Genomic DNA, 22,133 nt, shown 5'->3' on the forward strand with positions numbered 1-22,133 from the left:
GCTCCGCATGCAGAAGGCTTGGTCCCTGACATTTCCATGCAGGGCTGGGAAAGAGACTCCGTGCCTGAAGCCCTGGGGAGGCACTGCTGCCAGCCAGTGCAGACATTACTGAACTAAATAGATCAATGGTCTGACTCAATATTTTCTGACTCCCCTTCCCTGAGTCTGAGTCTTTTAATGGGGAAAGAGTTCCTCACCAATTCTCTCTGCAGTAGCAGCAAAGCCGCCAGGTGGGAGGTACTGGGGGGGGCAGAGGCAGGGGCTTTCCTTGGCAGAACGGAGGATGAGTGTCAGGAGAGAGGATTTTCAGGCAGAGCCTTTAAGTGGATTCCAGGCCTGGGGAGGGCGAGGGAAGCCGGCTTTGGCACCTGCCGATTAAAGAATCAGGGTGGTGTGTAAATCCCTTCGCTCAATTCCCTCGCTGATGCCAGATGGGACCCCCACCAGGTGTGGGCAGTCCGCATTGCAAGGGGAGCGGGGCTGTCGGCTCCCACGGGACAATGGTCAACGGGGCGTAGAATTGTCGCATTGCGAGGGACCCTGAGCAGAGCAGACGATCCTGGCTAGTAGCCATCAGTAACCTCCTCCTCCTCCTTGAATTTGCCCAGACCTCTTTTAAAAGCATCCCAGTCGGTGGCCATCACTGCTTCCAGTGGGAGGGAGTTCCACGGATTAACTCTGTGCTATGTGGTCTCGGAATCATAGAATTGGAAGGATCATGTAGTCCAGCCCCCTGCAGTGCAGGTTGTTGTTAGCCGCTCTGAGCCCAGCTTCGGCTGGGGAGGGTGGGATAGAAATAATATTTTTATTATTATTATTATTATTATTATTATTATTATTATTATTATTATTAATCCCATACAGGGATCGAACCAGCAACCTTGATGTTATCATAGGGTATATGGTTTTATTGATGCATATATGTTTATTTCCCCCATTTACTGTGTTTACAGTGGATGCTCGGGTTGCGAATGTGATCCGTGCGGGAAGCACATTCGCAACCCTCCCCCACTCCTCAATCAATCCTCAAAATAGCCCTGTGAGGAAGGTTAGGCTGAGAGAAGAAGAAGAGGAGTTTGGTTTTATTATCCCGCTTTATCACTACCAATCAGAAGGTCAGTGGTTCAAATCCCCGCGACGGGGTGAGCTCCTTGGCGAGAAATAGGTACCGCCAAGGTACCGGGGTGATAAATAGGTACCGCTCCGGCGGGAAGGTAAACGGCGTTTCCGTGCGCTGCTCTGGTTCGCCAGAAGCGGCTTAGTCCTGCTGGCCACATGACCCGGAAGCTGTACGCCGGCTCCCTCAGCCAGTAAAGCGAGATGAGCACCGCAACCCCAGAGTCGGTCACGACTGGACCTAATGGTCAGGGGTCCCTTTACCTTTACCTTTAAGGAGTCTTAAAGCAGTTAACATTCTCCTTTCCCTTCCTCCCCCACAACAAACACTGGCTGCCCCAGAAGGTCACCCAGGGAGCTTCATGACCAACGGAGAGGATTCAAACCCTGGTCTCCCAAGGTCCAGCCCTCTAATCCCTACACCCCACAAGCTGAGCATAGGATGGAGGCGTTCACAGCATTAACAACCAACAGGTCTCCATCAGCCACAGCTTTGGATTCAGCACAGAGGAAGCAGTTTTCTGTGTCTCCAGCTTCCAGCTCAGCTCACATAGAATAGAATCACAGAATCGTAGAATCCAACCTCTGCTTTCAAAACCTCCAAGGAAGGAGAGTCCATTGCCTTCCGAGGGAGTCTGCTCCTCTGTGGAACAGCTGTTCCTGTCCGGGATTCCGTCCAGAAATTCTTTCGCTGGGATTCCTGCATTTCAGGGGGCTGGACTAGATGACTCTTAGGGTCCCTTTCAACTCTACAATTCTCTGGACACAGGGAGAGGGGATCCTTTGCCGAGCTGGGGCGCAGACTCGGAGTCCTGAGGGCCCCAGCCTCTCTGGGTCCCCTTTGCCCCCTGAGTGAGTCAGAGTCACGTCAGGGGGTGGGGGGTGGGGGGAGCCTCCCGGATGGAGTTCATATTAATTAGTAACCAGGTGGAATCAGGGAGCAAATTCCACCGGGTTTTGTTTGCAGAGTGGGAGAGAGCGGGAGGGATGTTTTTCCATGGAAAGTGAATCCTCTGGACCTTCCGTTCACGGCTGGGATCAGGATGTGAAGAAAGAACTGCAGAAAAAGAACTTCCCCCCAGTTTTATCACACACACCTCAACTGGGCTCTTTAGGAATGGCACAGACCCAAGGGCTGGATTTGAATCCAGACCGCGGTGGGACCTGGTGTCACAGTTAGGGCTCCCAGCTCTTATTATCCATTGGTTGCATTTATATCCCACCGTTTTCCTCCAAGGAGCTCAAGGTGGCCTACATGGTTCTCCACCTCCTCGTTTAACCCCCACAACAACCCTGTGTGGCAGGTTAGGCCAAGGGAGGCATTGACAAACCCCCAAGATCACACCCAGTGACTTTCATGATTGAGGTGGGGGGAAGTGTAGATTTGAACCCTTGTCTCTGCCAGGTCCTAGTCCAACACTCCAACCACTATACCACACAGCAGCATGTTGAATACCGGAGGTGCCTCTGAGCATGTGCCAAGTGCCTTCCTTGTGTGTCTAATAATGGCAGCCAATCGGACATCATTGGTAAGATATTGGGTTGGTGGCTTCCCAGAAGCTAGACATGTTGTGGGGTTGCTCTTGCGGGGGGCGTAAGCTCTAGAGTCAGCCCCAAATTTGGGACCAGGTTGGGGGGAGTCTGGCATGGCCCTCGTAGGGCTATGCCCCAAGCTGCCTGCATTTTGATAGGCCCTTCCAGGGCTACTCCATCAGGGGAAAGTGTGGCTGTAAAACTGCGTCAGATATTTGGGAAGCTGACTCATTTCCAGTCACGTTCCTCAAAGGAAAAGGACATCACATGCACAACCGAACATTTAAAGCACTATGATACCATTTTATACAGGCATGGCTTCCCCCAGAGAATTCTGGGAGCTGTAGTATGTTAAGGGTGCTAAGAGCGGTTGGGAGACACACACACACCCCGTTTCCCCTCACAGAACTACGATTCCCAGACTTCCTTGTGAAGGGGGATTGATTGTTAAACTGCTCTGGGAATTGTAGCTCCAGCAGAGGAATGGCCCCCATAGGCGCCAACTCCTAGCCCCCACAATAAAATATTTGTGGGTCCTGGGGCCCCTCAAAGTTGATAGGCATTCCCATTCAAATGGTGTGTGTGCACTGCGTCATGTGATCAGTTATTCAGGGTGGGGCTTACCTGGGCGCCCACAATGTTTTATTCAAGTTGGCACCCCCGGTCTCCCCTAACATCTCTCAGCACCCTGTGGAAACTACAACTCCCAGGATTCTTGGGGGGGGGAGAGCTGTGGCTGCTTTAAAGGGGTATTGCAGCTCTTTAAACGTCTGGTGTGAACATGTGTCCATACTCTGAGTGCATCTTTGCACGTCTTGCCCTCGAAGGCTGAAAGGGTGGAGGAGGGCAGGCTTAGCCGTGGAGCCGTCCAGTCGCCGACCCCCGTGACTTTGGAGGGAAAGTTGGTGACAAAGGTAAAGAGATAGTTGGAGGAGGAAGAGGAGGAGGCTGGTGACCCCAGTGACCTTGTGTGTTCCCTTTGAAGCAGGGAGGCTGGGCTGAGCAAACAGGATCCCTGGCATAACCCCCGGGGTCCCATCAGAGGAGGACGGCCACCCGCCTGCCCAGCCACTCGCCATGAAGGTCCTCAGCCTGGTCTTGCTGCTGGGCTGCCTGTGGGGGAGCTTTGCTGCCGAGGGTGAGTACCAAGACCCCCCCAATAACTCCCTCCCCTCCCCATTTGAGCTCTTGACTGTGGAATCCCAAGAGAACTTGCAACCAGCCTAGGTGCGTCTCCATGATAAAACTGTTCAGAGCGGGAGGGAGCATTAGCTTTTGGAACTCCCCGCCACAAGGGGCTACCAAATCCATCTGTTGGGGAAGCTTTGGAAGCGGGGTGCCTTTCAACAGAGTTTTTGAGGTCAATGGCCCTATCTGAGTCATGTTCATTTAATGTTCAGAGTTTCTACTCTGAGTAAAACTTCTTTGAGTGCCCCCCCCATGGGTTTCAGGGACAATTTGTGTGTGTGTGTGCGCGCACACACACACACACACACACACACACACACATGGATGATACTGAGGACAATCAGAATGAGAAAGGACAAAAGAAAAAACAGAAAGATTGATTAAATTCCTCCTGTTAGGCAATAATGTGGTTTCGGGGGGGGGGGGGCAGGGGCAGGTTGAATTGCATTGGGAAATGTCAAAATTGCATCAAAAACTTTCCTGAATATGGTCCCTGGGACTCGCCACAGCCCTCACCAGCCCTGCCCCCCCCCCCCCCGTGAGGGTCTTTGCCCAGCTGGGAATCTGTCCTTGAACCCTGATCCTGCCTCTTAGTTTCCCTGGATGGAGGATAAGGGAGGAGGGGTGTTTGTGTAGAAAGCAGCCTACAGCACAGAGCCTGTGTTGCACCACCCGCTTTCACTGAGGACCCCTCCCACCACCGTCACGTGGCCCCTGGAAAGTTAAGTAGAAGGAACTGCAGCCCTCAGGCCTGAAAAAGATTCTCCTCCCTGTCCTTGCCCTAGGAAGCAATCTAATTTTGCAATTTTATTTCACGTGCGCTTAGCAGACATTCAGATTGCTTGATATCTGCTTGCAGTTGGCATCTGTTTGTTGCCAGAAGTGAATGGAGAATTTCCCCTTGAAGACTGAAGCACAGGAAGGATGGTGGATTTCGGCCCCACTTCTCTGCCATTAAAGGAATAGAGAAAGGGAGAGGGTCTACATTGCAGGGGGGTGGACTAGATGACTCTGGGTGTCCCTCCCGGCTCTACAATTCTGTGATTCTATCCTTGATACCGCGGCCTCCGTGGTGTGACTTTCTCACTCAATACCAGATGGCTCTTCCAAACCCTTCCATCCACCGGATGAAACTTGCTTTGGTTTTAATCTACAGCAATTCTTGCCCACTGCTTGCAAGCCAAGTGGAGGCCCCGATCTCTGTGCGGGTCTCCCAGGCTCCAAAAGCAGCTTGGCAACCAATCCAGACAGCAAGAGATGGAGTCGATTCCCTCTCCCTTCTCCCCAGAGCGAGCCTGAATTGGCACATATTAACCACAGAGCCTAGGATCAGAAGGTCGGCGGTTCAAATCCCTGCGACGGGGTGAGCTCCCGTTGCTCAGTCCCTGCTCCTGCCAACCTAGCAGTTCGAAAGCAAGTCGAAGTGCAAGTAGATAAATAGGTACCACTCCGGCAGGAAGGTAAACGGTGTTTCCATACGCTGCTCTGGTTTGCCAGAAGCGGCTTAGTCATGCTGGCCACATGACCCAGAAGCTGTACGCCGGCTCCTGAACACTGCAACCCCAGAGTTGTACGCGACTGGACCTAATGGTCAGGGGTACCTTTACCTTTACCTAATTCACGCAGTGCCTACCCTGTGCAAATGGCAGTCACAGTGGAGTTGCTATGTGGCGCCCCCTGGTGCCAGCCCTGACCGGGGACAAACGGACCACCTGCCTTGGTCTTTGGAATGTAAGAACCTAGGAAAAGCCTGCAGGATCAGGCCGGGGGCCACCGGATCCAGCATCCTGTACTCACAGGGGCCACCCAAGATGCCCATAGGAAACCCACAAGCAGGATTCGAGCCCAAGAGCAACTCTCCCCTCCTGCAGTTTCCAGAAATTGTGGAGGCAGAGCAAAACCATCATAGCTTGGAGCCATCCATAGCATTCTCCAGGAATGTGTCCAATCCTCTTTTCATAGAATCAGAGAATTGTAGAGTTAGAAGGGACCCCATAGGGTCATCTAGTCCAACCCCCTGCAATGCAGGAATCTCAGCTAAAGCATCCCTGACAGATGGCCACCCAAACTCTGCTTAAAAACCTCCAAGGAAGGAGAGTCCACCACCTTCAGAGGGAGTCCGCCCCACTGCCGAGTGGCTCTTACCCTCAGGACACTTTAAACCCATCCAGGTTGGTGTCCATTACTGCTTCCTGTGGGAGGGAGTTCCATAGGTCCCCCCCAGTTTTATTTGTTTATTAAAGTTCTTATGTTACATTGGTAAACATTATCATATTACATCACAAGGCTTATTATCCTGTAATTTTCAGCATGTATACAAAGTTTATATACTTAAAGGAAAACAAAACAAAAGGACAAAAAACTATTCCAAAATCATATATATATACCAACACTTTGGACTTCCTGTCTATCCCGTTATCTATTCCTTTTTTTACAAATGAATGTACTCTTATTATTGTGTATTTCTTTACATTTTATGTAATACATTCCTATATCAATATGTACCTGGGAGGGAGTTCCATAGTTTAACTCTTAACTCTTCCCATTACTCCTTGCTGTTTTGCTGGTTTTCTTTCTTTCTTTTCTTTTTAATTTTTTTTAATTAACAATTTCAACATAACAAAATATCAAAACATCTCATATTCATTCTTCCCCCCTCCCCCCCTCCCCCCCAAGACTTCCCTCAGCTCCTCTCTCTGATTTCTCAACTCATATTGTTCTCTGCATACTGAAAAATTGTATAAATCCTTATATTATCTATCTACTATGTTAACAATCAATAAATTTGTATATTCAAAACCTGCCAAAAGTTCCCATTCTTCTTTGAAGTCACAGTTGTCCTTCTCTCGCAATTTGTCTATCAGTTTAGCCAGTTCTGCGTAGTTCATCCATTTCTCTTGCCGCTGTTCTTTTGTCGGGGTTCCCTCCTCCTTCCGCCCTTGTTGATGGTTCTCTTTCCCGCTGCCCAGAGACCTGCGAGGGGCGCTGCAACGACGGCTTCAACAAGGAGAGGAAATGCCAGTGTGACGATCTCTGCATGTACTACCAGAGCTGCTGCAGTGACTACTGGACTGCCTGCAAATCAAAAGGTATCGTCAGCATAAGAATACTTTTCCTAAAAGACCAGAGGCACTTTTGCTAGGTCTGGTGGGAAAAGAAATTAAAATAAAAGATCAGAACTTGTTCATGTATGCCACAGCCGCCGCAAGAACTTTACTCGCTCAAAGATGGAAGGCACAAGATTTGCCAACCATCCAGGAGTGGCAGGTGAAGATGATAGATTTTGCGGAACTTGCCAAATTGACAGGAAGGATCCGGGACCAAGAGGACCAGAGATACAATAACAATTGGAATAAATTTATTGAATATATAAAGGAGAACAACAAAAATATTAAGACACTAGCAGGACTGGAATAACACCTCCAGTGTAAAACAGTAGAGTTATGACAATACTATACGCAAAAAGTATGTGATGTATATACCAGCGGTTGGGAGGGAGAAGTCAGGATTCGGCAGAGTCAAAGGGATTATAATGTGACAATAAGGATTGTTGGAAAAAGAATTACATGTTGAAAACAATAAAAATTTATTTAAAAAACCCCACAAAGGTATCGTCAGCAGCTCAGGGGCACAGGACACCTGCTCTGCATGCAGAAGGCCCCAGACTCAGCCCCTGGCTGCATCTCTCCCAAAATCCTGGAGAGCTTCTGCCAAACAGTGGAGACAGCACTCAGCTAGAGGGACCACGAGTCTGACTTGGAATAAGACGCATTCCTCTGTCCCTGCGGTTTGTTAACCACTGCTGGGAATTGTAGCTTCACGAGGCATAAGCTACAGTTCCCAGGATTCCCTGAGGGGAAGCTGTGCACAGGAGATTGTGGGAAGGGAAGTTTGTTAAGGGTGCTGGGAAATGTTTTGCAATGGGTGAACTATAGTTCCCAGGATCTTCTGAGAGGAAGTCATGGAGAGTGCCCTCCCACATCCATTTGCCAACGTTCACCCGGCGTCTCTCCTTTCCCCCCAACCTAAGTGACCCGCGGAGACGTTTTCACGCAGCCGGAAGACGACTACCAGGATTACTACGACCTCCCCAACGCCACAACCACCGAGCCCACGCCCACCACCGGAGCCCCCGAGTCAACCACGTGGTTTGAGTACGCCGATGTGTGGACGGGGGAGGAGGACGGGGGTGTGGTCGAGCCCACCAAAGAAGCCCCCTTGCCCGAGACAGAGGCCCCGACCGACGCCCCGGAAGAGGAGGAGGCCTGCAGCGGGGCTCCCTTTGACGCCTTCACCAGCCTGAAGAATGGCTCCATCTACGCTTTCCGGGGTACAGTCTGGGTCAGGGGGGTGGGGAGCTGACCCCAGCACCCACAATCCAGACGTGGCTCTGAGGGGCCCAGAGACCTGCAGGGGGGCACAACTCCCCAGGCGTTTGGATCTCAGAGGAGCCCAAGGTGCAAACGCAGCCATTTATCTTTTATTTTTATAATTAGCCGACTTTATTGCAAGGAGCACAACAATTATTCACAGGCACATAAATCATTGCCGCACAATCCAGCAATAAAAGAGGGAAAACACGGGGGAAACTGAGTTCCAAAGTGCAGAACAAGGTACACCTTTAAAGGAGAGGTTTTTTATTTAAATTTCAAAAGTCCATTTATTTTTTAGATAGCAAATAAGAATAAGAATAAGAATAATTTGATTATTTATACCCCACCCATCTGGCTGGGTGACCCCAAATTATGTGTACATGTGTGATCTTTTAAAACATGCAGATCATTACATTAAAACATCACAGCACCATCCATTTCCTTAAAAACAGTGACTTCCCCAAAGCCTGTAGGAACAAGGAGGTCTCCATGTGCCGGTAGGAGAACAGCAAGGAGGGAGCCCGTCTGGCTTCTCCAGGGAGGGAGTTCCAAAGTTAGGGATTCTGGGAACAAATTTTCACCTTCCTCCGCCTGTCTCTTCCTCTCCCTCCCTGATCCAGGAAAGTATTTCTATGAGCTGGACGAGAAGAGCGTGAGGCCGGGGTACCCCAAGCTCATCAAGGAAGTGTGGGGCATTGAGGGGCCCATCGATGCCGCCTTCACCCGCGTCAACTGCGAGGGCAAGACCTACATCTTCCAGGTGAGAGGCTCACACACCCCAGTTCCCCTCCTGGCCCCCTGGCCCAGCCTTTGCCAAACCTGGCGCCTTGCAGATGTTTCAAACTACAACTCCCACCATCCTCCCTTACCATAAGGGTGACGTGCTTTTGAACTGCTAGGTTGGCAGGAATTGAGATTATTAGAGCAAATTAAATAAAAAAGAATAGAATTGTATATTGTAAACCGCCCTGTGGTCTCCTGAAGAACTGTGGCATATAGACTTAAATCATAATCATTAATAATTGCACAGAAGTGAACATCACAGTATGCAAAAATTCATATCTCAGTAGTGGGGAACTTACAAAAATGTGTTATATTTGGGGGAAATCGCTTTGCAGAGATGGGCCTCTCAGTCCAAACTCCATGTTAAAAGGTGTAGAGTGGAAGAAAATCGCCCTTAAACGCTGATGACTTTTCATGATGATTTCTCCCCACCACCACCAAAAAAAAAAAAAAAAAATGATTTGGAAATGCAGAGAACTTAATGTGAGCTTGGAAAGTAAGTGGGGCCTCAGCCCTTTTCCTATCCAGCTCTAAACGAGGGATAACCCCAGACAGCTTTTAGGCCTCTGGAGGGTCCCAGCTCAGAGAAGGGGGCTGTCAGCTCCGGCACCTCTTGATTTTTCTGAACTTGGTTGTGGATCAGGCAGGGGTGTCTTGCCCATAGAGGCAAGTGGCGTGGAGTGCCAGGGCACAGGCGTAGGGTGGGCACAGCGTGGCACCTCCTGGCCTCAGCTCGCCGCCCTCGCCTGCCTCGCTGAAGCAGCACTGTGCCCAGGGCCTCAGCCTCTTCCCCACCGGAGGAGCCGCCCTCCAGCCGCTGCCCGCCTCCTCCAGCCCTGCAAAGCTGCCGGCAGTGCCGTAAAAAGGTTGGCAACTCTGTGAAACGGGGTGTGTGTGTGTGTGCCAGTGGGATCTTTGCACCATGGCGCCAGATATACTTAAGATGGCCCTGGGTTCAGGCAGCCCCCCACCTCAGCTGACGTGCATCCCTGACCCCCACCTGCCCATGGCTTCCTCTCTCCTCCAGGGCAGCCTGTATTGGCGCTTTGCTGACGGAGTCCTGGAGCCGGATTTCCCCCGTAACATCTCGGACGGGTTCAAGGGCATCCCTGACGACCTGGACGCTGCCTTTGCCCTGCCTGCCCAGAGCTACTTCTCCAGCGAGAGGGTCTACTTCTTCCGAGGTGAGGCTGGGGGTGCGGTCCCTAAACACGAGGGAGTTTATTCTGCCTTTGAAGCGTGCTTAAGACACATTTCCCCCAACCCCAAAGAATCTTGGGAAGTGTAGTTTAGAGGAAAGGCAACCGAGAGGCGACACAGAACTACATTTCCCAGAATCCTTAACAAACGAGCGTAAGAAATATAAGAAGAGGCTGCTGGATCAGGCCAGTTGGCTATCTAGTCTAACATCCTGTTCTCACAGAGGCCAGCCAGGTGCCCCCATGGCAAACCCTCGAGCAGGATCCGAGCCCAAGAGCCCTCTCGCCTCCTGGGGTTTCCAGCAACTGCTGTTCAGAACCATGGCTGCCTCCAATGGCAGTGTGGTGTAGTGGTTCAGAGCGGTAGTCTCGTAATCTGGTGAACCGGATTCGCGTCTCCGCTTCTCCACCTGCAGCTGCTGGGTGACCTTGGGCCAGTCACACTTCTCTGAAGTCTCTCGGCCCCACTCACCTCACAGAGTGTTTGTTGTGGGGGAGGAAGGGAAAGGAGAATGTTAGCCGCTTTGAGACTCCTTAGAGTAGTGATAAAGTGGGATATCAAATCCAAACTCAGAGGCAGAGCAGAGCCATCCTGGCTAGGAGCCACTGGAAGCCCTCTCCTCCTCCATGGATTTGCTTAATAATGACTGACATCCGTCTGTCTTGGGAGACAATGGAGGAGTGTGTCTTTGGGGGCGAGGTCAAGCGGTTGGATAGTTGCAGTACCTGCTGTGACTGTAAAGACTGATACAGGAGAGACATGTTTTGTTGCAGCTGGGGCAGAGGAAAGCGTCCGGTTGTGCTGCTGCAGATGCACCAAGGAGTTTCTTCTCTCTGGGCTCCTCCCAGCGGTCATTCCTCCTCTGGTCACTGCTGTGGATGCACAACCTGACTGCCTGTCTCCTCCTCCTCCATGCATTGGTCTACTCCTCTTACAAAGCCATCTAGTCCGTTGGCCATCACCGTCTGCTGTGGGAGGGAGTTCCACAGTTTAACCCACAAGCAGGATTCGAGCATAAGTTCGGTTTCCAGCAAGTATTGCTGCCTCTGAGCCAGGAGGCAAAGTAGGACCACTGTGTCTCGGAGCCATCAGTAGCTTTCTCCTCTATTTGTTCAATACTCCTCTACAGCCATCCGCAGTGGTGGCCATCGCTGGCTCCTGTTGCAGCGAGTTCCAGAGTTTAACACTGCACAGCACGAAGAAGGACTTTATTTTCTGTGCCCTGAATCTTCTAACATTCAGCTTCGTCCACGAGTTCTAGCGTTAGGAGACAGGGAGAAAAACCTCTTCTCCGTCCCCTTTCTCCAGGCTGACATGGCCTAACGCGTCATCTTTTCCTGACCTTCTCTAAACGGAAGAGCCTTTCCTGAACCTTTTCTTGATGCCTTATAAATTTAAGTTTAGAACCGACACCCCCTGCAATGGCATGATGGGAAGGTGGTGCCTGTTTGCAAGACCCATCTCAGGGCTGGCACCCTCCTCCCTGCCATTGAAGAAGAGGTGGTCTGGGAAGATTTGCACCAGGAACAAGGGAGGTTGGCAGTGGGATCTGCTGTCCCTGTGGATCCTGGCGCAGCCCTCTGTGAAATCTCTTCTCCCCTGCCCGGTGCTGAATCCCTTCTCCGTCTGCCTCCCCAGGGCGGAAGTACTGGTCCTACGACTTCTCCAAGCAGCCGACACGGGAGGACTGTGAGGCCACGTCCCCCTCGCTGGTCTTCGACCACTACGCCGTGCTCAAGGGCGACAGCTGGGAGGACATCTTCCAAGCACTTTTCGGGGGCTCGCGGCGCAGTGAGTAGGGCAGCAGCGGGAGGGTGTGGGGTGTCCGGGCTGAGCCCCTCTCTCTGCAGGGACCCACAGCTGGGCCGCACCCTGCTGAGCTGGCCGGGGGCAAGAGAGGACGGGACTCCTGCCCTGATCATACATTTGGGGAGGGATGTGGCTCAGTGGCAGAGCAGCTGCTTGGCATGCAGAAGGTTCCAGCATCCCCAGGTAGGGCTGGGAAGGTCTCCTCACCTGAAACCCCAGAGAGCTGCTGCCAGTACGTGTTGAAAACGCTGAGCAAGATGGTCTAGGGCAGCTTCCGATTTTAACCAGCGGTTGATGCCATCCCATGAGGACTGGAATCTTATTATATTTTTTAAGGGAAGGGGCTCAGCTCAGTCAAAAGTCAGAAGAAGACCCCATTTCCTCTGCACACATTCCAGCTTGACAATATCCTCCTTAAACTGGGGTGTGCAGAGCTGGACATGGGAGTCCAGGTGGATCTGACCAAGGCAGAATAGAGCAGTAATATCACTTCCCTTGATCTGGACACTAGACTTCTGCAGATGCGGCCTAGGATTGAATGAGCCTTTTCTGCTGCTGCAACACACTGTTGGCTCAGTGTGCAGTTTAACTAGGGAACTTGCTGCCGCAACAAGTCTCCCTTTTTCCAGGCCAAACATATCCAGCTGCCTTAACCCTTCCTCGTAAGGCTTGGTTGCCAGTCCCTCGATTGACTCAGTCACCCTCCTCTGCCCATGTACAGAGACCCAAGGCTATGGGGATGGCCTGAGGAAAGCCTGGCCTTGCCTGTTGCCCAGCTCTTCTGACGTCCCCTCTCCCCATTTCCAGGTGGGGCCAGCAGGGCGCGTTTCATCAGCCGCGACTGGAAAGGCGTGCCCAGCGGCCTGGATGCTGTGATGCTCGGCCGGATCTACGTGGCACAGAGCCCTGCCCAGCGCCACCCAGCAAGGAAGTCATCACGCCGGCACCGCAGGAAGTACCGCCAGCGCCAGCGCTGGGGACGCTGGAATGCATGGGACTGGCAAGGCGAACCCAGCTCAGAGTCCTCGGACCTGGACTGGCTGCTGGGCGGGACCACCCCGTGCCAGCCCTTCCAGAGCGTCTATTTCTTCGTTGGCAGTGAGTACATGGCATGGAGGAAGGGCCATGGCTGTTGCTGGTGAGGGGGGGGGATAGCACAAAAAGAGAACTCCCTGGATGCCAAGACCCAGGTTTGGGGCAAGCACATTTTAGGGAGAGAACCCCAGTCCAGTTTTAAAATTGCAGAATATGCAGCAAGGCAAAGCTTAGAAACATAGGCAGTTAGAACTTTAAAAACTTGTGGGTTCACAAGTTAAAAATGGTTTACTTGTTGTTGTTGTTAGTCATGTCCGACTCTTCGTGACCCCCTGGACCGGAGCACACCAGGCACTCCTGTCTTCCACTGCCTCCCCCAATTTGGTCAAGCTCATGTTGGTAGCTTCGAGAACACTGTCCCACCATCTCGTCCTCTGTCGTCCCCTTCTCCTTGTGCCCTCCATCTTTCCCAACATCAGGGTCTTTTCCAGGGAGTCTTCTCTTCTCATGAGGTGGCCAAAGTATTGGAGCCTCAGCTTCAGGATCTGTCCTTCCATTGAGCACCCAGGGCTGATTTCCTTCAGAATGGAGGTTTGATCTTCTTGCAGTCCGTGGGACTCTCAAGAGTCTCCTCCAGCACCATAATTCAAAAGCATAAATTATTTGGCGATCAGCCTTCTTTATGGTCCAGCTCTCACTTCCATACATCACTACTGGGAAAACCATAGCTTTAACTATACGGACCTTTGTTGGCAAGGTGAAGTCTCTGCTTTTTAAGATGCTGTCTAGGTTTGTCATTGCTTTTCTCCCAAGAAGTAGGCGTCTTTTAATTTTGTGACTGCTGTCACCATCTGCAGTCATCATGGAACCCAAGAAAGTAAAATCTCTCACTGCCTCCATTTCTTCCCCTTCTATTTGCCAGGAGGTGATGGGCCCAGTGGCCATGATCTTAGTTTTTTTGATGTTGAGCTTCAGTCCATATTTTGCGCTCTCCTCTTTCACCCTCATTAAAAGGTTCTTTAATTCCTCCTCACTTTCTGCCATCAAGGTTGTGTCATCTGCATATCTGAGGTTGTTGATATTTCTTCCGGCAATCTTAATTCCGGCTTGGGATTCATCCAGTCCAGCCTTTCGCATGATGAATTCTGCATATAAGTTAAATAAGCAGAGAGACAATATACATCCTTGTCATACTCCTTTCCCAATTTTGAACCAATTCATGTGCTTTTCCATTTAGCGTGCAGGAAAAAAAATGCACAGGCAGTAAAATTTGGCTTAGGTACAAAGTGGCAAAAGTTTCTAGAATTGGTATAGGAACTCAAGAGTGGCTTGTAAGAGTCATGCGGTTTGCAACTCAGACCTCACACCTTGAGCTTCTCTGGTAGACTAAGGGAACAAAGGTTTAATGACCTAGTCCCTCCCAAGGTGAGCTAAGCCTGGCAGGACAGCTTACTCTATGGTCTTAACCCCGTCATGCATTATTTAGACTTAAGAATGCTGGTCACGTGAGGCTGGTTATCCCACAGTAGCTCAGTGGAAGAACATCTGCTTGGCATGCAGAAAGTCCCAGCCTCAATCCTCAGTGGCATCTCCAGGTAGCGATGACGAGGATTATGGGACACTTGTAACACTGCCAGGTCCACTGATCAAGTAGCTGGGGTAAGGCGATCTCAAATTTATCAGATTAGCATTTCAAAAATTATAATAAAGACTATTGAAATGCAGTCGCCCTTCGGCATTCACCTACATCCAGATTCTGGTCTGCAGTTCTCCAGCCAACTGTTGGGTACAGAAATGAATATATTAGGGGACAGTGTGCATAACTATTCAAAGGTAAGTGGAAAAAATGCCAATGAAAAATGCTTTCTGTTAGGAAAAAAAGGTGCACATGTGGTCAAAACAGAAGCGATCTGTGCCTGGTGAACTTTGATGAGGATATTTTTTAAAAACCTCAAATTGCTGCAGAAATCCAGAGAGCTGAATTTAAGCTTGGAGAAGTGAGAAGCCAAATTAACATGATCCCTTCCTCCCTTTCTGCACCTCCCTCCCTCTCAGACAAGTACTACCGCCTGAACCTGAACACTCGACGTGTGGATTTCGTCTACCCCAGGTACCCGCGCCCCATCTCCAAGTACTGGCTGGGGTGCCCGTCCGACGAGGATCTTGCCTGAGCCCAGCCAGAAAGGCCTCCACACTGTTGACAGTGGCCAAATAAAGCCCTGAGTTCCAAAGACCGGACCCGCCTGCTTGTTTTTTGGGACTAGAGGCCTGTGGGGAGGGGGTTCTTTGCAGCCCAAGTTTGGACAACCTGTTTCACCTGGTAGTTTGGGGACCAAAACAAAGAACGGTGATGCTAAACTGCCTCACGGGGGACACGTGTCATTTGGCAGTGACTCAATGTTTATTTAAAACTCCATGGTCAGGATCTGGGGTTGTAATGTGTTGAATTGCATTGTGCAAAAGCAACATTTTGCTCAGGTCCTGGAGATGTGTGATGCATGAGGTGAGGGAACCGAAGTCCTCCAGGTCCTTCCATCCAGCCCTTGAAATTACCACCAGGCCACGCCCCCTCTCCAAGGCCACGCCTCCTCCCAGCCACCCTCTGTCTAGACCACGCCCCTTCAGCACTGGCCACGCCCCTCTTGGTTGCCTGGATGGAGAATCAAGGGTAGGCAGTGTAGAAACTAGACTACTGCTGAAAGAGGGGTGGGGTGCCTCCTTTACCCGCCTACTTTTGCCTCTGGCTCCGCCCACCCCTGGCCTATGGCCCTTGGAAGGCTGTCTAAAGGCCAGGGTTGGCCCTCAAACTGGGAAATATTCCCCAGGGTTGGTCCAACACTAATTTTGGAGCCCAGGAGGGCAAATATTTCTCAGCACCTAAATCTGAAATGACTCTGTTTCAAACATGGGGAACTGGGAATAAGGCTGCCTTGTCAGCTCTGGGACCAGCAAGTGGTGGGGAGGGGGGGAACCAGTCTCTCTTCGGAGCCTGAGGCTGGTGGAGGGGAGGGGCGGATGTTCTGCCTGCCCCACACAGTCATCAAGAAGCAGGCCAGAATGTAGCCAAGCCCTTTCGTAGAGTTAGGGTGATCAAGATGATGATAATTTGGGAATGTGGGGGTGTCTGGAAAGCCTTAAGTCCAATGAGGACTGGTTAAAAGAGACCTTTTGCTTGACGAAGAGAGGCTTTTATTGATTTCTACACTTTTCCTCCAAGCTCAAGGTGGCAGGCATGGCTCTCCCTCTCTGTTTTATCCATGCAATAACCCATGTGAGGCAGATGAGGCTGAGAGAGGGAGACCAGCCGCAGGTCACCAACCAGTCACTGAATGGGGGATTTGAAGCCCAATTTTCTCTGGTCCTTAGGGATATACATTTAAAGCAAACCCCCCATCCAGAGAACTGTAGTTTCCCTCTCACAGTGCTACAACTCCCAGCACCCTTAATCTACAGTTCCCAAGATTTCGGGGGGGTGCTTTAAATGCATGGTGCAACCCTAGGCAGCACTCTAACCACTACACCATACTATTGTTGAGCAGGAAGTGGGACAGACTCTTTCACCGTTACTCCAGCAGATGGGACTGGAATCATGAGGAATGGTTCCCTGTGAGGAACGATTGAGGGAGTTGAGTATGTTTCACCTGGGCAAGAGGAGACTGAGAAGCATGGGCGTAGCCGGGATTTTGTTAGGGGGACAGGCCTTTGTGGGGGGGCAGAACCTCAGTTAGCGATGCATTTTTATTGATTTTGGGAGGCAGCTGCCCCTCCCTGGCTACGCCAATGCTGAGAGGAGATCTGAGAGCCACCTTCAAATATCTCAAGCGCTGTCACATGAAAGAGGGGGCAAGCTTGTTATCTGCTGTTCCGGAAGGGAGGACCAGAGCCAATGGATTCAAGTTGCAGGAAAGGAGAGTACAACTAAACATCAGGAGGAACTTTCTGACAGGAAGAGCTGTTTGATGGTGGAACGGTCTCCCTCAGGAAGTTGTGGACTCTCCTTCCTTGGATGATTTCTAGCAGAGGTTGGGTGGCCTTCTGCAATGGATGCTTTAGCTGAGAGTCCTGCATCTCAGGGGGTTGGGCTCGATTAATGACCCTTTGTAGGGAACCCTGACTCTACCCTGACTGTGATTCTATGGCCTCTGAAGTGTCTCTTCCAACTTTAATAGTACATAATATTAAGGGCTTTTTATGGGGCTGATCAATCAGATATAATGGGAACATGACACAGGGTTTAGTCTGCAATCCTATGCACACTTCCTTGGAAGTAAGCGTGGCTTTGCTGTTGAAGCAGACGCTTCTGGGGTCACTGCCAGGCATATTCTATGCACACAAACTATGGAGTACTGAACTCAGGTTTAGCTCTCGGAGAAACTGAATGCATGGGGGCCAGAGCTGCACATTAAGCATTTGACCCTCATAATAACACCAGAAGAGCCTGCTGGATCAGGCCACTGGCCCACTTAGTCCAGCATCCACTTCTCACAGTGGGCAACCAATGCAAAACCCACAGGCAGGAACTGAGCACAGGGTCCCTCTAGTATTCAGAAGCATCGCTGGACCAGACTCTGGAGGCAGAGCATAACCATCCTGGCTGGTGGTCATCACTAACCTTCTCCTCCTCCATGAATTTGCCCAGTCCTATTTTAAAAACATCCCAGTTGGTGCCCATCACTGCTTCCAGTGGCAGGGAGTTCCACTGTTTAACTCTGTGCTGTGCGGACTTAGAATCATAGAGTTAGAAGGATCGTCTAGTCCAACCCCCTGCAATGTAGGAATATGCAGCCATCTCATACGGGGATTGAACCTACAACCTCTAACCAGAGGTTATACAGATGGCACCATACCCCATCAAAACTTGCTAAAATGTATAAAGGCAGGTCACCAACATGTTGGAGATGTAAGAAGGAGATAGGGTCATACTACCTGTGCAATCATATATGATTTCTGGAATAATATCTACAACGAACTCAAGAAACTATTCAAATTTACAATCAAAAAAAGACCAGAGATTTTTTTATTAGGAATATTGCCAATAGAAATTTTTAAAAAATATAAGACCGTTGTTCATGTATGCAATCACGGCAGCAAGAATACTCGTGGCGAGAAACTGGAAAAGTGAAACACCACCAACGATAACAGAATGGCAGACACTAATGATAGAATATTTCCAACTAGCAAAACTGACGGGTAAAGTCAGGGGAGCTTTAAACATATGGAGAATGGAAAATACTTAAGGAATATATAAGATTATATTGTACAAGTGATACCATTTTAGCAGAACTTGAATGATACTTGTGAACAAAACTAAATGAAACAAATGCCTTAGTGGAATATATGAAAAAGGATATAATGCAAAGCTGTGCGACAAAACCATGATAATAGAAATAGTATAATGAGAACGATTGGAAGTTTTAAGCAGAAATTTTTATTTGATGAACATGATTTTGTATAAATTTTGGGGTTTTTTTTCTTTTTCCTTTGTCTTTTCTTTCTTTTCCGTCTTTTTAACTTTTTTCTTACTTCTATGTCGTGATGTTTTTTCTTCTGTGTTGAATTTTTCTATACTTGCCTTGGTTGTAAATGATCATTTACGTCTGTGTTTTAAACCAATAAAGATTTACCATGGGGGGGGGGGGGAACAAAAAACAGCCTCTGACCAGAGAAGCTATCCTTTCATCTGTCTCCATAAACGTGAGCTTCATGGCAGACTGCGGATTTGAACCTGGTTTCCCAGGTCCTGGTTCTAACCACTACACCACACTGCCTCTCTAAAGACAGGCCTCCTGCGTGTGCCCGAGAAGTTGGACTCCAGGAAAGCGCACCTCTTCGGCTGGACTCCAGGCTGGTCCCTAGAGCCGCTGCCCGAGGCGGGCACTTCAGTACCAAGGACAGCTCCCGCGCCCGACGGGCGCTCCCTCCTCTTCCCCCTCCCGTCTCCAGGTGCCCGAACTGCGTTAGGTGGCGGGGGGGGGGGGCTGGTCCCAGATGTGAGCCCGCCCGAGGGGGGGGGGGATGACGCTGGTCGGTCTCCGAGGGGATAAAAGCTAGACGACCAGCCTGAGCAGCCGCAGGAGCCGCCGCCGCCACGATGGGCAGCAGGGAGCGGGCGCGCGTCCTCCGGGTGCCGCCGCCCTTTCTCTTCCCCGACGGGGCGGCCGGAGAGCGCGGGGAGCAGCCTGGTGGTGGAGGTGGGTTGCGGAGCGCTAAGTGCTGGGGGGACGGGGGTGGGACCTGGAGAGGGGGAGGCTAGGAAGAAGCCGCCTCCTCCCTCCCGAGCACTGCCCGCCCCGTCTGCCTTCTTTCGCATCCCCAGGTCCCCGGACGGAGGGAGGCGGCGGCGGCCCCAGGAAGAGGAAGCGGACCACCTTCAGTCGGGGCCAGCTGAGCGAGCTGGAGCGCGTCTTCGCTGCCCTGCCCTACCCGGACATCGGGACGCGCGAGCGCCTGGCCGAGCTCACGCAGCTGCCCGAGGCCAAGATCCAGGTGAGCCCCGACGGCTCCTCCGCCTCGGGAGGAGCCCTGCCTCTCAATTCCCCATCTCTCATCGGCTCCGTCTCCCCGCAGGTCTGGTTCCAGAACCGCCGCGCCCGCAGGATCAAGAGCAGCGCCGCGCCCCGCCGGGCTCAGGCTGGCAGCAAGCCCGATGGGCAGCCGGGATTGAGCGCCACGCCGCCGCCCGGCAGCGCCTCTGTCTTCCTGGGCTGGGAGGAGGCGGCGGCGCACCCTCGGTGGCCGGGGACCAATGTCCGAGAAGAGGAAGAGGCCGCGGCGTGGACCACCCTGTCGGGCCGCTGGGACGCCTTTCCTCCGCCTCGCACCTCCCTGGGGAGCATCTCGGACCTCATCTACAGCGCCGCCCTGGTGGCCAACTTCGGGGACCTCTAGATGCCCGCGTGGGCGCACCGTCGAGGAAGATCTGACGCTGGGTGAGAGATGTTTGGAGGCTGGAAGCTGGAAGCGGCAAAAGGGGAAGGCTAGAGCCGCGTTTCTCCTCCTCTGTCAACCATCCTTCCTTTGTGTAACAGGCCCCTTCCTGGGAAGGGGAGAGGGCTGTCTCTGTTGGGAGTCCAATTGTATCTGGGCACCCGTTTAAAAATGCACCTGGCCGCATTAATCTGCTGGCTTTTCTCCTCTTCCCCTCAAATCTCTCTTGTAACTCCAATAAAAGAGATGTTTTGTGATGTCCTCACAAGCTTAGCCTGATCACTTTCATTTCTGATTTCGGTTGGGGGGGGCTCTCTACCCCACAGGCCTATCCAATATCCTTAAATACAGAAGCGGGGGGAGCTCAGACCCCACAATCGCTTGATAATGCCACCTAATCTGCCCAGGGGGAAAAAATACCTTAATCTCCAGGGGGATCCGTGGATGATTGAACGACATCACCTAATCCCAGTGATGGCCCAGGGAAAAGGTCTAGGTTCCCATAGCGCCCCCCCCCCGCCCCCTTCTGGGCCCAGCCAGCTGGAATGGCACATAGCGGCAATATTAATATTGGAGTGTGTGTTTCTGGCGAGGGCTTAGCAGACATCAGAACATTAATAAACGCTTCTGAGGGGCCTCTGACAAGCACCCGCTGCTTAAAGCCTCCAGGAGCATAAAGGACACAATAGTTTTGAGCAACTGTTATCCAGGGTGGGCATTGTCATAGAACTGTAGAGTTGGGGGGAACCCAAGGGTCATCTAGTCCAACCCTCTGCAATGCAGAAATCTCAACTAACACACCTATGACAGAAGGCCTTCCGACCTGTTTAAAAACCTCCACAGAAAGAGAGTCCACAACCTCCCGTTGAACAGCTCTGTCAGAAAGCTTTTTGTATTCTTAGCTGGACTCTTTCTTGTAACTTGAAGACATGGGTTCGAGTCCTACCCTCCAGAGAAGGAGAAAACAAGCTTGCTCCATCCTCCATGTGACAGCTCTTGAGATATTTGGCTCTCCTATCTCCTCTCAGCCTCGTCTTCTCCAGGCTAAATATCCCCAACTCCTTCAACCGCTCCTCATCAGGATTGGTTTCCAGACACTGGACCATCTTGGTCACCCTCCTCTGCACACCTTCCAGCCTGTCAAACATCCTTCTTAAATCGTGGTGCCCAGAATTCTTCTATTCTTTCCCATAGCAGCTGTTATTGAAACTGAGCCTGTTACCTGTTTGGAGGCCCTTGGGGTGCAGAGTCTGGCTTGTGAACTTGAGAGTAGACTTCAGCTGTTGCAATCACATACAGTGATGCTTGTAGAGAAAGGAAGTAATCATAGGGTTGTAGATATTTCTACAATATATATTTAATATATATTCTCAGGGATGATTCACATCCCGGCCGGCACTTTCTTGATCTCCTGCCCTCAGGCAGAAGATACAGAAGCATGATTAGTCACACCAACAGGGTAAAGAACAGCTTCTATCCGTAGGCTGTTAGGCTGCCGAATGAAAAGATGAAAACAACAGGGCAACTGACTTTCAGGTTTGGTGGGTGTGCGTCAGTAAACGAGGGGAATTAAGACTAAGAGAGCTGAGTGGGGGGTGTTTGTGTAGTTGTACAAGCGACAATAAAGTATTTCAAATTTCACCTGGCTGTACCTGGGAATGCTGTCTGGGATTGAACTTGGAACCCTCTGCAAGCAGAGCCTGCAACCAGCCAGTGGCAAGAGGGCGTGCTAATCACCTCCTCATCCCTGACAACCCCCTCGCCCAACTGCAGCCCCCCTGGGGAAATCTCAGCATGCTTACTTGAAATCTAACCCTGTCATGATCAAACAGATTTATTTCAGAGATGATATGCTTAAGATGGGAGCACTGAGATCCAAGCACTCGCCAACTAAGGCTTTTCTTCGTGCGCCTCCTCTGCAGGAGGTCCAGAGGGTAGCAACAGAAGAGCAGGCCTTTTCTGCAGCGACTCCCCACTTGGGGAATTCTCTCCCCAGGAAGGCTTGCCTGGCACCTTCCTTGTACACCTTTAGGTGCAGGTGAAGACATTCCACTTCTCTCAGGCCTCTGGCTAATAAAATAATCTGTGGGAGGTTTACTGTTTTGGTTTGTTACTGTGCTACGCATTTCTGTGTTTTTATATTGCAAACCGCCTTGTGATCCTCGGATG

General features: G+C 51.1%; 2 protein-coding genes across 2 annotated transcripts; both read left to right on the forward strand.

The window, feature by feature from the left end:
- The first annotated feature begins 3,627 nt into the window (after positions 1–3,627).
- VTN (vitronectin) lies at positions 3,628–15,271 on the forward strand. The gene is made up of 8 exons (XM_083587301.1): positions 3,628–3,787; positions 6,807–6,926; positions 7,868–8,167; positions 8,831–8,970; positions 10,021–10,177; positions 11,832–11,984; positions 12,810–13,100; positions 15,093–15,271. Exons 1-8 carry the CDS (start codon positions 3,727–3,729, stop codon positions 15,206–15,208), a joined length of 1,338 nt encoding a protein of 445 aa, XP_083443427.1. The 5' UTR covers positions 3,628–3,726; the 3' UTR covers positions 15,209–15,271.
- A 3,827-nt stretch (positions 15,272–19,098) lies between these two features.
- SEBOX (SEBOX homeobox) lies at positions 19,099–21,335 on the forward strand. Its single transcript, XM_083587332.1, has 2 exons — positions 19,099–19,228; positions 19,354–21,335. The coding sequence occupies exons 1-2, from the start codon at positions 19,129–19,131 to the stop codon at positions 19,923–19,925; spliced, it is 672 nt and encodes a 223-aa protein (XP_083443458.1). The 5' UTR covers positions 19,099–19,128; the 3' UTR covers positions 19,926–21,335.
- The last annotated feature ends 798 nt before the right edge of the window (positions 21,336–22,133 follow it).

This window comes from Podarcis filfolensis (assembly GCF_964270895.1).
Source record: "Podarcis filfolensis genome assembly, chromosome: 15".
In the NCBI taxonomy this organism is placed as follows: Eukaryota; Metazoa; Chordata; class Lepidosauria; order Squamata; family Lacertidae; genus Podarcis; species Podarcis filfolensis.